A 16,181-nucleotide genomic window follows, 5' to 3' on the forward strand; every position below is an offset into this window, starting at 1 on the left:
GACTTCCATCCAAGTCTTCTCAGACTTGATGGCTTTCAGTTCTTGAGCTGTAGGGTTGTATGTTGCCTTTTTAGTAGCATAAAAATCTTTAACCCCTTTAGCTCTCCCACTCAACATCTTCCCAAATATCTTCTTAACATTCCCGTTGAATGTTTTCTCGACATCAAATTCATTCTTTTCTTTGTAAAACTGATTCGAAATCTCAGTTTTTCCTACTTTCTTCTTTACTTCCTCAAACTTCAATGATGGAAACTCCTCATCATTCACTGAAATCTTCTTTTCAACCTGTGGCTCCCCTGGCTTTGTGGAACCAGATTCATCGCCGACATTCACTTCACCTTTCTTCGCAACCCACACCTGGTTGTCCTTTCCTTTCTTCTCATACCTATTTTTTGAACACTCACCAACCTCGAATTTTGAATTCTCAAACATTTTAGATCTATTGGTTGGTGTGTCAACATCAACAACTTTCTCTTTCATCTTCTGAGAAACTTCCTGTTTTGATTGAACACTTTTTGAGCAATTCCATGCAATGTGACCAGCTTCATTGCATCTATAACAGGTTCTAGTCTCTCTTAGATAACATATATCAACTCCATTCTTCTTTCTCTCAGCAAGAAACTCTTTATTAGACTGTTTCCAGAACGGTTTCTGCTGTTCCTCCTCAGCACTTCCACCTGACACAAATTCAGATTTTGTTTTAGAATTTTTCATATTTTTATCATTTTCTGGTGGAATAAAGCCAAGACCTTTCTTTTTGTAGCTACGATTATGATTAGGTTTCTTTGGAAAACCAGGACCAGAGTTGTAACCTTTTTTCTTGTTTAAACGTTGCTGAACTCTAGAAGTATATTTTTTAGATTTTTCAAAACTTTTCAAGACTTTTAATTCTGGAATATTCACCTCTATTAGTTTGAAAGTTTTGTTTATTAGTTCCGTTTTAATACTCATTATTGGGAACTCTTTATTGTAATATAATTTGTCCGAACCATTCAAAGTATACACAACTTCGAATGTTTCATCATTCAAATCTGCCTTTGACAATAAAAATTCTTTACTATAAGACCGTTTTTCCGACGAATTTTCACTGTTGACTGACGACTTTGACTTTCCAGACCCAGATTTCAACTCAGACTCCTCATCAGTATCCAACACCTGATCGACCACCTTTTTGATTAGAACAGACTCATGATCAGTATCGGACGAGGTATACGTGATATCTATGTTATCTGGTAAACCGTCAGTTGTGTTGGTTTTAAGCTTTATATTGACTGCTTTTTCCAATTGCTCCTCATTTGGTCTCCTAGGTGAATAACCATCCCAAATCGGAGGTGGACATTTGTTGTAACTAACAGTCGATTTCTTACCACAGTCTTTCTTGTCTTTTAGCTTCTCATCTTTGAAAGCTTCCATACCTGCAACAGTTGGGTAAATACGGTCAATGAGATAATCAGAACTAGAATAACTTTGCAATAAACGTCTAATTCTCTCATTCCCTATTTTTTCCGTCTCCAACTCTTGCTTCCACTTAGCACTTTCTTCGATGTAGAAGTTTATTGCTTTTTGTTTTGTCATTAAAACTGCATTCAACATCGTCAGTGCTTGTTCTCTCTCTGAGTTTGTCTTTTGAAGACCAGTTACTGTTTTATTCAAAACATCGTAAGATTCTTTCACATAGTTGAGATTGAACAGTAACTGCTCCTTCTTCTTCTCATACTCAGCTATGATGTCGTCTTTAGCTGCACAATTCTTGCAAGCTTTCAAGCACTTCTCACACGGCTTGATGATTTCAACAATCTTCTCAACTTCAATCGTTTTAACAACTTCAACCACTTTTTCAACTTCAATCACCTTTTCTTCTTCTTTCACAACCTCAGTAATCTTCTCAGTAACATTCTCAGTGTTTTGAATATCACCTTCAGATTCAGATTGTTGTTCTTTAGCAGCTCGTTTCTCCTTCAATTTTTCCATTCTTTCTGCAAAATAAAAATGAAAACTTTCAGGAGAAAGAAGAGTTTTTGCAATATTTATATGTTTTTCTTCCTCATCATCACTACTGCTGTGATCAGGTGATTGATCAAATTTTACAGATTTATCAGAATCATTATCTGATACATCAGAAACAGTCGATGTTTTATCAAATATAACTGCTTTTTCTTGAACATTTTCATTTTGTACACTTTTATCAGAATTTTGTACTTCTTCATCTGAACCCTGTAAACCTTCATTTGAACTTTCTGACACTTCACCAGAATGTTCTGAAAGATTATCAGTACTGTCTGAGCATTCATCAGATGACACAGACTTTTCATCTTCACTTTTCACAGTCTCTCCGATAGATCTCATCCAAGTAGCAAACAAATCTGGCTCACGAACGATTTTGGCAATGAAGGCTTTAAACTCTCCCTTCTTATCCACAAACATATCCCAACTAAAACCTTCTGGTAGTTTCTCATCATCTTGATCGATAATGCGTGCTGCTGTGGCTTCAGATGATATGTAATCACTCCAGCTGAAATCTACCAAACATGCTCTTTTGAGATCTTCAATCTTTCTCCCATGAGCTGTCTGAGGTTCTTGGGATTGGCCGACTTGCTGATAGATAGCTTTACGGTAGTAGTCATCTTTCCCGAATGGATTCTGTGCTCCGCTAGCTTCCCTTCCTTTGCACTCCCGCTTGAAATGGCCTTTCTCCCTGCATCGAAAACACGTAACTTTAGATTTATCAAAACCTAAAGTAGATACATGAGCATCAAGAAATTCATTTCTCCCGGTAATGGTTTTGAATTTCTCAGCCCGACGAAGAACACTTGCAAGACACCATTTGATATCCATTAGTTCCATTTCCTCAGCGTCTATTTGATCGTAATCCTCTTTGGTGAGCATAGGATTTCCGATCCGACCAGCAACAAGACCTTCATAGGATAATAGAACTGAACCCAGAAGTGCCATGTGGTCTTTAGCAGTGTCTTCAGAGAAGCTTTGACCTTCTGGAAGGTTGAGAGCTATGTTGCACTGAATTATGTATCCATTTCCGGTTTTTGTACTCTGAGACTGAAAACTAGTGTTAGTCTCTTTCGGATTCACACTCGGAAACGATGAAAACCCACTGCTACTCTTGTTCGAACCCTGATCAGCTTTTTCAGATGAATCACCAGCACTTAATGCAGTTTGTATCTTCGGACTTCTTTCAGATTCAGTAACTGAAACACTACCCCTGTAATACATCTTCACATCCTGTTGACCACTTGGACTATTCATCCTCGCGATCTTTTGCTGCTCAAGATCCTGACTTTCTATTTTCTCAATGAACTGTGAAATAGTCAGCCCATCATACACACCAGTATTCTTTAAAATCATCAAATACGTTCCCCACTCTTTCTGAGGTAAAGCGTCAGCCAATTTATCCACCCATTCCTCACGACCTTTTTCAACTCCCAACATCGATAACGATCGCACCAAATGACAGTATCTCTCGATTAGCTTTTTAGTATCCTCTCCCGGCAAACTACTAAACAGATCAAATTCTTTCTTTAACAGTGCTTTCTTGCTCTTGATCATGTTTTCACTTCCCTCGAATTTAACTTTAAGAGCATCCCATATTGACTTAGCAGTTTTGTCGTGCTGTAACAAGATGAATATATCTTCCTTTATCGCCTGCTGCAACAAACTGATCATCATTTTCTTGGCTCTATACATTGCTCTTTCTTGATCGGTAAATTCAGATATCTCTTTAAGAACTTGCAAATCTGTTCGAGGCAATGTGTACTTTTTCAATATGCACTCCCACGATCTGAGATGATTTACCTGGACCCAGTTTTCAAACCGATCCTTCCACCCATAATACTCCTCAATGCTCATCAATCTAGGGGGCTTTTGAGTCGTTCCCGTCTCATTTTCTAAATTCATTGCTTGAGCAATTGCGGCTGGAGTAGTCGATGTAGCAAAAGCGTTGTAAAACTCGGAATCCATGTTGAATTAGCACGTTTTTTAATGCAGATGACAGAAAAGCGATCCAACACTGAACAAATAAGTGAACCGGGTGACTAACTAACGGACGAACCAATCAATTTATCGAATGATTATTCGAGCGGACCAGCAGATAACCAAATGAGCGAACCAAATTGATCCAAATAAGCGATCCAGAAATTATCTTTGGAGCGGTCCAAACTTTATGTTCGTTCGAGCGGACCAAAGGTTGTTCGAATGAGCGTTCCAAGTTACTAATTTGGAGCGGACCAGAACCAAATTTGTACAAATGTGCGGTCCAAAATGTGATCTAAGAGCGGTTCACGATGACGTCACTTCGAGCGGTCCACATTACGAATATGATTTGACCCATAAAAACTTCGAATTTTGACTTCAAACTTTCCAGGGTTTATTTCGATACTATTACGTACAATCTGTGAAAAATTGAGCGAATTCCGACCGTGAAATCTTCCCGAATCAGAAAAAGAAGGTGTAGAAGTGAGAAGAAACACTGAAAAACAGCTACAATCTGCAGAAAACCTCCTCCCAAGCTCTGATACCAATTGTAGGATCGTATTCTGACCCAAACGAGTCGTTCAGAGGCTTTCTCCTTGGTTTCAGGTGCGGAATAACAAGAAACTAAGGTAGAAATAGCACACAGATCACTTTAACTACTTGTTTTATTGATTTGACACTGATTACACTTCAAATCTCGCACCGGCAGCACTTCGGCACGATTTCTACGCCACGTTCCAACCGAAATCACTCCAACGGTATTTATAGAACACTGGGATCGCTTATTGGACATGGTCCAATGAGCGGTCCAAACATGTGTCATACGAGCGGTTCAGCTCATTGCTACTCGAGCGGTCCAGCATCATGTTGTACGAGCGATCCAGCATTTGTCCATTCGAGCAGACCAGCTCAATTGCCAAAAGAGCGATTCAACTGTCCTGTCGCTCGAGCGGACCACACATATGTCCGTTCGAGCGATCCACACTCTAATGGACCTAAATATTACATATTTCCTCGTTTTTCGTACAATATACAATCAGTCCTATACTAAGACTCGAACGAAGATGTAGTCGACAGACAACTGCACCAACAGCAAACAACCAAATCAACATATTTTTTACAAACACTGCTGGCACACTACCTCACAAAACTAATTTGATCACTTAATTGCTTCGGTAATTTTTGACCAAAACAATTATGATTGTGAGATAAAGTATCACCCGGGCAAGGCGAACGTTGTAGCGGACGCCTTGAGCCACATGGAGCATGCAAAATCTCTAAGGGTGCGAGCTTTAGAGATGACCATACAAACTGATCTCACTTCTCAAGTTCACGATGCTCAATAAGAAGCGCTTAAACCGGATAATATACGAGCCGAATCCTTGCGGGGAATGGAGGCACAATTGGTGCCAAAATAAAATGGAACATTGTACTTCATGGGGCGAATCTACGTTTCATTCTTAGGAAAACTATGCGCGATTATTTTAGACAAAACTCATAAGTCAAGGTACTCTATACATCCGGGAGCAGATAAAATGCACCAAGACTTAAAGGAGTTCTATTGGTGGCCTAAGTTGAAAGCCGATATTGCTACTTACGTGGGAAGATGCCTTAGATGCGCCAAGGTTAACGCGGAATATCAGAAGCCTTCAGGGTTGTTGCAACAACCTGAGATTCCTGTATGGAAGTGGGAACAAATCTCGATGGACTTCATTACTAAGTTACGCAGAACCCAAAGAGGCCATGATATGATTTGGGTAATTGTTGACTGACTTACAAAGTCCGCGCACTTTCTACCGATCAGTGAGAAGGATAACACTAAGAAACTGGTAGAAATATATCTCAAGGAGATTGTAGCACGTCATGGGGTGCCCGTTTCTATCATATCAGACCGAGATGGTCGATTCGTGTCAAGGATATGGCAAACATCTTCAATTTTTCAATCATCTGTTATGTCAATTTTCAAGAACACCAGTTCGTAACTCTGTATAGTGTTTTTTTGCATGGGTGATGTTCATTTAGTAGACCAATTTATTTAATGACATGACCGGTAATCCTTTCAGGGTGTTTTATATGCACATAGTGTTTTTGATGTATGCAGGGTTTTTTATAACTGTTGTTTATTTGATATAGTTGACTAGTTGCTCATGGTGTTATGTTGTGCATATTAGTTGTGGTGTTTTTTGGTCTGTTACAGTGTATGGTGTTTTTGCATGTGTGTTCCTTTAGTATACGAATTTTTTGTAATGACACCACGTGTAATCCTTTCAGGGTGTTTTTATATGTGCATGGTGTTTTTCATGTATATTATTGAAGTTGGAAGGTGTTTTTTATATCAGTTGATGATGAGCTATGGTGTTTTTTTTTGCATGTGTGATGTTCCTTACAGGTTTTTTATACGTACATGATGTTTTTTTGCATGTGTGATGTTCCTTACAGGTTGGAGGGTGTTTTTTTATAATAGTTGTTGATTTCCTATAGTTGTTTATGGTGTTATTTTGTACCTATTTTGTTCTGGTGTTTTTTTACTATTGAATCATTCAATTTAATTTTTTCGTAGGCTTTCAAACTTATCAGCCGGTTGGGCAACTACATCTGTATCCAAACTCCGGTAAGAGGACTTATTTACCGGAGGTAGATGAATCGCTTAAGCCGAAGGATAAGATGACCTTTGATACGGTGAATAATGCATTCCTCTTTTATCAGAAGTATGTCATGGCTTCAGGCTTCACTGCTAGGAAGTCTTCTCAATACACGCCTCATGGTGTTATAAAATCTAAATGGTTCGTTTGCTCAAAAGAGGGGACTAAACCTTTTAAGGCGATCGATACATCTAAAGAGATTGACACCTCAAATAATGGGTCAAAGAGGAAATCTATTCGACGTGTTCCTTCTATAAGGACGGGTTACGAAGCACGTATGTGTGTGAAGTTAAATGCTTCGAATATATACGAGGTATATTATTTCTAGGAGGCCCATAATCACTATTTTGTTGCTGAGGAAGATAGGCATTTATTCCCCGCTAACCGAGGTATGAACTATATGCAAGAGCAAGCCGTTAACGCGTTGAGCGCCTTGACCATTGGACCGGTCAAAGCGTTTAATATCATGAGGAAATTGTATGGTGGGTTTGTCAAGGTTGAGGCAACCAAAAACGATTTTAAAAATTTTAAGCGAGACCTGAACAGGTATATATCTGAGTTTGACGCTGATATGATGATTAAACGGCTTTTGAGGAAGAAAGAGTACATGCCAAACTTTTCAGTGGAGTATATAACCGCGGAAGATGGGGTTTTAAAGGGGTTGTTTTGGGCCGATGAAGATGCCAAAAGGATTTTTTCGGTTTTTGGGGACGTTGTTTCATTTGATGCCACATATCGTCGTAACAAGTAAGTTTGATAATTATTATCTTTATTTTGATTTGTACAGCTTATTTTCTTAAGTATGGTGTTATTAGGTTGTATGGTGTTTTTAATCCGTATTTGTTTTTTAGGTACAAAATGATGTTTGTTCCATTTACTGGTATCGACAACCACAATCGCAACGTTACTCTTGGTACCGCTATAATAGGCAACGAAACGGCTGAAACTTATAGTTGGTTGCTAAAGGTGTTTCGTGAAGCATTTGGCCGTGCCCCTCTGGTGATTGTCACCGACCAAGACCCAACCATGAAGAAGGCTATTGAAGATACATGGCCTGATAGTAGACATAGGTTATGCATGTGGCACATCATGGACAAGCTTACTGCTAAGGTGTTTAGTTGTTCGTCCTTTTAACCTTTTTTTTATTTTTACATACTTTTCTGGTGATTATTGTGTTATATGTCGTTCAATAGTGTTTTAGGTTGGTGCTACAATCTGCAATAGTACATATTTCAAAAAGAGGCTGTGTGCTATTGTGTGGACCGATTCAATTCTACCTGAGAAGTTTGAAAGTGATTGGGCTACCATAATGAACGATTTTACCTTGGTTGATCATGAGTGGCTGCGGTCAGTTTATCAAATCAGGGATACTTGGATACCGGCTTATTATCGTGAGGAGTTCATGTCCGGGCTTATGCGTACCTCATCTCGTTCAGAGAGACAGTTTTGTAACCTGGAGTGCACTCTTGTCGAATTTCTCAGGCATTTTGATTCTGCTATTGAAGCTCAGAGACATGAGCACATGAAGATTGACCATGACACTAGAAACACAAACGCTGACAAAAGCGTCATCCGGGTCTCGCCGCCGATCTACAATAATTTTAATATTTGTTTTAGTAAACAAGTACACCACAATATAAACACTTCAACATAATATCTTTTTTGGATGTTATATGGACGGACGGGTGTACGACCAGTTGACTATCATTCCTAGCCTGATCTGCTACTTCAGTCATATCTATTGTGGCTCAAAATCAATTGTTACCATTTCTTATATGCTAACAAATTATAATCACAACAGCATTTTTTCCTACTGTACCTTGTGTGTTTTTTTTGTGTGTTTTTTATCGATTGCGGAACATGTTCTCTTGTTTCTGCATTACCCGCATCACCATATGTTTAATACAAAGCAATTTTTGTCAAAAACAGAACTCATCATCAAACATACACAATCACATATGGCTACTAAGCATACTGTATTGTTTTTTTGTTTCTTTATACTTTAAACTACATTGGGAATACCTTTGTCCTCGTTATTTGATTTTTCCTAGTCACTACATACCAACGGTCTGTCAAATGTGTTTTTGAAACGTGATTTGTACATTTTCCCTCTAAGCCGATGGCTTGACCTGACTATAGAAGACATTTAAAGACTATATTTAAAAGACTTCATCTAACACATCTTATAACAATATCATACAAAAACCGAGGTACAGGATGTTTACGACCCTACACGGACATATAACAATATCATACAAAAACCATAATATGACACCATATCTGCCATCAACAACATATATAACACAATTCAAAACAAAAATTTCATATGTTTAAATCAAGCTTTAAAAAACACCATGTAACAGTACAAATAACACCATACATACAAACATAAATCATATCTTTAACTGAACCTACTTAATAACACCATAAATGGAAAGACCAATATACATAACACCATATAACACACATAACTGAAAGATGAATATACATAACACCATTCGAATACTTAAATCAACATGATTAAAACACCATATAACAACATAATTGGAAAGACCATAAATAAATAACACCCTACATATTATTAACTCATTATGTTTAAAAACAACATATAACACCGTATTATGTTTAAAAACACATATAACACCATATCAAACTAAACATGAACTATATAACACCATATATAATAAAAAACACCGTGCACAACAACAACAAACACAATCTTCATAGCATATTAAACTGATAAACATAAATAAAGGACCATTATAACACTCTTATTCTACGAAACCCTAGTTTTAACACAATTGGACAATCGATCAGTCCCTTTTGTTCTTGGTTAACATTAACTATCTTACATTATAAAAAAAACACCATTAATCTTCAAAAAAATCAAAGAAGACCGACGAACCTTTTCTAAAATCAGATGTTGTTTTTTTTTTATATTTTTGGTAGTTTAAGCCGTCGGATTGTAGTGTCTTTTCGATTTGAATCATCCGTCTTCTTCTTTGTCCTTCGTTCGAGATTCTCAGACGATGAACTATGCTTTTTCTGCTTGTATACGACTTCAATTTTAGGGCTCATTGTCATATGATGAAGATTATAATCTTTGGTGGGAAAGAACACCCTGTTTTTTCGAGCGTAAGAATCGCAATAAGAGAGAAATCAGGATATATTAGATACAGTTATTGATTTGAAGTTGTGTGAATAGCCTATTTTACCCCTATGAAATCAAATCAGTATTTAAAAAACACTATTTTAATTACAATATTGCCATTTTAATACTAACCATTAGATCAATGATCTAATAGTTTATATTCTTTCTTACTTTTCTCACATAAAACACTTTATTTACAATAACCTTACCCTATATATATATATATATATATATATATATATATATATATATATATATATATATATATATATATATATATATATATATATATATATAGGGAGGGGTTCATGCGAGAACCACCCTTATTGTGAGAACCGCGAGAACCAATGTGAACATGGGGCCATTTTGTAAATACCTAAACAATTATTAAAACACGCACCTGATGTCGGACTTCAATCATATATTCAATTATAATCAATATAGCCTTTCACGTCCGAACTATCCACAGGCTCTACACATTCTCTCCATCTCTCCACTCCATCTATCTGCATTTCATTCTGATTACATACGAATCTCTCAACATTTCACCATCACCAGTTCGTCGATTACAATCGATTCACCATATCGAAGCATTTGGATTGACATTTTCTCGGAGATTTGAGATTTTACAAGCATATATTTCAGATTTCGTCATACAATCAAGGTTAGTTCCCAAAATTTTGAACAAAATTAGTCGTATAAACTTTGTTATGAACATATTCACAGATCGTACTTGTTTTCTTACATTCGCAATTAGGGGAACGTGATTGTAAACACTGTGGATTTATAATCCGTTCGCAATTACTGATTCTTAGCGGCGATCACAACTTCGGCCCGTTCAACATCATCATTCGACATACGATCATCACGATCATCGCGGCCGGCACATCAACCGTGACATCAACCGTCTACTCGAAATTAGGGCCAAACGGCCACATTCGAATCGAAATCAAGGAAAATCGATAAATCGGTGAGTTTTTTATTTTTTTTTTACACGAAGAGATTTGCGAGTTCATACAAAATTTTGAATCCGTATATGATCATAGTCGATTCATAAATATATGATAGTGTGTTAGTTATGTGTTCGTTCAAGTAGATTGTTGCAGCAGACTGTAGTTTTGGTAGATTCATATATTGTTGTAGCAGACTGTAGTTTTGGTAGATTCATACACCAGACTGTAGTTTTGGTAGATTCATATATATTGCTGTAGCAGACTGTTGTACATAATTATGGTATGTGTTATGTAATATATATATATATGTATGCACATGTGCATAATAATGATTGCATAGATTGTATGCACATGTGCATATTTATTATTGCATAGATATATTTATGCACATGTGCATAATGTGATATGAATAAAGTGTTATGATTGCATTGATTGTATGCACATGTGCATATGTGCATATTTATGATTGCATAGATATATTTATGCACCTGTGCATAGTGTGGTATGAATAAAGTGCATAGTGTGATATGAATAAAGTGTGAAGGAATTCGTGTTTTATTGAGTGTTATAGTGGTATGCACATATGCATAGGTTGACGTACTAAGTTATCAGATTATGTTATTAAGGCATTGTTTCGTGAATTCATATCTGATTTGGTGTGTGTTATGCAATAGTTATATGTATGCACACGTGCATATTTGCACAGATACGTTGATGCACATGTGAATAATGTAATAAAATATGTTTGTATTTTTTGTAGCATAATATAGTTTTGATTCATTTATACGTATGCACTTGTGCATAATATGCATTGTAACCTAGATATATATCACGTTGTTTGCATATTGTTGACTCGTTTGCATATTTCGTTTGCATATTGTTGATTTGTTTGCATATTGTTGATTCGTTTGCATATTGATGATTATATTGTTGATTTTTTGAGTATATTGCGCATTTAATCAGTAAATTCGGAATAAATAGGTGGGTTGTTTATAATGTTAGCATGTTATAAGGGTCTGGTTGGTTGCGATTGATTAGGTTAGCGGCTGTTGTGATTTAAAGGGTAGTTAAAAATTTAGTGTAGGTATATGGGCTGATGAATTTTGGCATAAAAATATGGTGTATAGTATATGTAATGTATTTTATGCACATGTGCATACAGAACACAACTGATATGGGCTGATGAATTTGTGGCACAAAAATAAGGTGTATAGTATATGTAATGTATTTTATGCACATGTGCATACAGAAATAATTGATGTAATTTATTGGGACGATTACAGCTCAACTATTTTTGAAACCTCACATGGAATGACAACGCGCGCATTTTTGATAAACACATTGGAGCATGGGCAATGGATCTCACAAAACGTGATAGATTGTTGGGCGGCTATTTTGAATTACGAAGAGAAAAAATACAATACATCAGGGAAAAGGCATTATGGTGTTATACGACAACTATCGTAAGTGTGTTATAATTAATGTTTAACAATCATATTTAAGATATTTATACTTGTGTGTGACATGTATTTATGTAATGTGCAGCCGGATTATGTGTTGAAAACGAAACAGACGGAACAACAGGCGTTTAAAATATTAACTTCACACTTGAAGGAGGTTGTTGAGTGTAACAATAAAATATTGGAGTTAAAGGAATTTAACATCATAATAATACCAATGATCGAAAGAAAGCATTTATATTTAATATGCTTTGATTTAGAGAACGCAAAGGTTGAAGTTATTCAAGACATGCAATTGCAAAACCTGAGGATGAAGATTGCAACAAAACTGTTACTATCAGAGGCGAACGTGTACAAGGCAACGGTTATGTACCTCGCAAGAAAAGCAATACAAAATTTGGGAGATGAAAGAATGAGGAAATTGTTGGAAGAAGAGGGAGCAAAACAAGAAAAATGCTGGAACACTCTTAGCAAATGGAAGAATGGGGATAAAGTTTGATGGTAGAAGTTCATGACACGTAGGTAGTATTTCTAGTTAATTAGTGATATTTGAACATTAAACTGATATGTTGGATTGTTTTGTTTGGTTAGGCATGTTAGATGGTTGTGTTAGGAAGGTAACAAGTTGGTACAGTTATGATGCATGTTACAGTTTTGGTTAGTTGTGGTTGGAATTAGATAATCATGTTACTAATATTTGTTAATTGATATATTGATAAGTTGGAATATTAGCAAATTGGTAATGTGTATTGTACAAGTTGTTATGTTGGATGGGTGATATGGTGATCAATGTTTAGATTTATGGTTCATATAGTTTGTTGTTTATGCACAAGTGAATTAATATGGTGAATTAATAAGTAACAAGTTCCTATTGTTTGTTGTATATGCACATGTGCAATATTATGGTTAAATGACCATATGCACATGTGCATATGGTGATATAAATGCACGTTATTAGTTATAAATTTACATGTTTGTTAAAATTTGGCAAGTTAAGTGATCCGTATGCACAAGTGCATACAGTGTTATTAGTTATAAATGTATATGTTTGTTTAAATATGGAATGTTAAGTTGATTAATAAGTTAAATGACCCGTATGCATACGTGCATATAGTGTTATCAGTTATAAATTTATATGTTTGTTAAAGTATGGCATGTTACTTTGATTAGTAAGTTAAGTGACCCATATGCACATGTGCATACAGTATGTGCATGAAGTGATAAAACACACAGATTAAAGGTTAAGTTTGTATATGTATTACAATTGGGTATAGTTAACATATGGTGTTAAATTCATATTAGTAACATGTATAATCATAAAAGTAACATGTATAATGTTAAAAAAATTTATATTGATAAATAGGTGGTTTAAAAAAAACGTAAAATACAACTTATAAACACATATGCACATGTGCATATGACAAGTAGGTGGTTTTAAAAAAACGTAAAATACAACTTATAAACACATATGCACATGTGCATATGACAAGTTAATCATCAATATCAATACTGTAAGTTAAATGGGTACTAATAAAAAATAAACAAAACAAACATTGGTAGTCATAATTAGATAAGTTCGGTAATCATAAGTTGTAATACATAATACATCAATCAAGAATCACGAGCTATGTTGGATGGTTTGCGACGTCTGGTTGAACGCCTAAGGCTTTGATCAGGCTCAAAAGACTATTCAGGTTCACGCCTAACATTTGTTCGCTCGGGTTGAACGTCTAAGAGTTTGCTCAGATTCTTGTATGTATGCGGATTCTTTGGGATCATCGTCAATATCGGGTATCCAATATGGGGTGCCATTAGGCGTACTGTTCATGTACTGTTCCTGTATAAATAATAAATAAAAGTTGTTTAAATTTTTGTAATTATTACAGGGTGTGGTAATGGGATGCACATGTGCTTGATAAGTAATATACGTAAGAAAACAATAAGTTAGTTGTTTGATGTTTATTAATGATAAATAGGTGGTATTAGTGATGTTTAAACATATGTATAGTTATGTACCGTTGGGTTGGCTAAAAGTTTATATGTGATGATTAATTTGTGATGGTTACGGATTGTCGTTAAATGTCTACATAGTTTAATTGTCAAAATAATGCACATGTGCACAAATGTGCACAATGTAGTTGTCAACATAATAATGTCTACATAATGTACACGTGCATAATGTAATTGTCACATAATGCACATGTGCATTATCATTTAATATATAACGACATAATGTATTTGTCAACATAATGCACATTTACATATCATTCAATGCAGTATAATTTATTGTTTATCATTTTAATGCAGTAGTATAATTCACAAGTATAGATAATTTACAAATATAGATGTATAATACCTTTTAGTCTAAAACCGTATAAACTGCAATGCACATGTGCATATCAGTCACAAAAAAAACTTATAATTATGAGAAACACTAAATTATGCCAATTAGAGCAATCTCATCTCCTCTTGTCGTCATTTTTATTCACTTTTACATAAGCACTTCAAATATAGTAAATGTAATAATTCAAAAGCAACGTACGGACAGAAAAAAAAAACTTAAAATTAACACCGATTTACACAATAATAAACACTTACAAATGTCCAATCCGTAGTGACCCATCCAGGATGGTCCGGTGGTGTAGTTGTGACCGCGATGTTGGATTGACGGCGGTGAACCTACAGTCACTGCCCATCTCCTTCACGATCGCCCACCAACTACACGATGAACCGACTTGCATAAAAAATGGAGAGATGCAGACGAAAAGAGATTACCTGAATTCTCGCTGGAACACCGATTCAAGTCTCTGATTCAAGTCTCTGACTTCAAGATCACCTTCAAGTGTCCCATTCTGTATCTAGATCGGTCGATTCAAGTCAATGACGTTGCGGTTGTTCAAGATAACATTCAAGTGTCACATTCTGTATCTAGATCGGTCGATGAGAGACATTGGTACCCTCGCCGGAACCCTAGACACACAGTTGTCATGGTCACCACCACCAGACCATCACCACCGCCGACTTATGCCCCGTCGTGGAACTCGTGAACGCCGACTGCCGCTCCACCGTTAAAGCCGTGAACGGTCGATGAGATACGAACGGACCCGTGAAATTTGTGGGATCGACCGTTGTTTACTGCCGTGAGAACCACCGTACACTCTTGTGCGCCGCCTGTACGCCGCCGTGAACAGCCGTGATCCCTCAATGTGTCGCTGCTGATGATGCAGATTGTGGTTTGGGAATGAATGAATTGAGCTAGAGAAACCCTAAAACAGGGGACGTGTCTTATGTTACAGTTCAATATATTTACAATATATGCCACCGTGTGTTTTTTTTTGTTATAATTCAATATATTTACAATTTTGCCATGTGTTTACATTGATTCTCGCGGTTCTCGCAATAAGAGGTGGTTCTTGCATGATCTTCTCCCTATATATATATATATATATATATATATATAGGGTAAGGATAGTGTAAAAAGGGCCTAAAGTGTGAGAAGTGTGAGAAGTGTATTATAACACTATATATAATACTATATAACACCATATAAACACCGTATAACAATATGTAACACCATATAATACCATATAACACTATGTAACATTATATATCATTATATAACAAATATAACACTATACATCTATCATAGACATGCTATTAGACAACCTATAGTGTTATATTTTTTATATAATGATATATAGTGTTACAAAGTGTTATATGGTATTATATGGTGTTATATATTGTTATACGGTGTTTATATGGTGTTATATAGTATTATATATAGTGTTATAATACACTTCTCACACTTCTTACACTTTGAGCACTTTTTACAGGATCCTCTACCTATATATATATATATATATATATATATATATATATATATATATATATATTATGATTATTATTTGGAAACGTATTATTTAGATTTGGAGTAAAAACGTATTATTTAGAGTTATAGTAAAACATGTGATTGTTAAGATTTGAGGTAAAC

At 35.7% G+C, this 16,181-nt stretch overlaps 1 protein-coding gene across 1 annotated transcript; it reads left to right on the top strand.

Moving 5' to 3' along the window:
• The first annotated feature begins 7,026 nt into the window (after positions 1-7,026).
• On the top strand, positions 7,027-12,689 carry LOC110924954 (protein FAR1-RELATED SEQUENCE 5-like). The gene is made up of 4 exons (XM_022168927.1): positions 7,027-7,373; positions 7,478-7,736; positions 7,828-8,250; positions 12,276-12,689. Exons 1-4 carry the CDS (start codon positions 7,027-7,029, stop codon positions 12,687-12,689), a joined length of 1,443 nt encoding a protein of 480 aa, XP_022024619.1.
• Positions 12,690-16,181: the final 3,492 nt, after the last annotated feature.

This window comes from Helianthus annuus, chromosome 17 (genome assembly GCF_002127325.2).
Source record: "Helianthus annuus cultivar XRQ/B chromosome 17, HanXRQr2.0-SUNRISE, whole genome shotgun sequence".
NCBI lineage: Eukaryota > Viridiplantae > Streptophyta > Magnoliopsida > Asterales > Asteraceae > Helianthus > Helianthus annuus.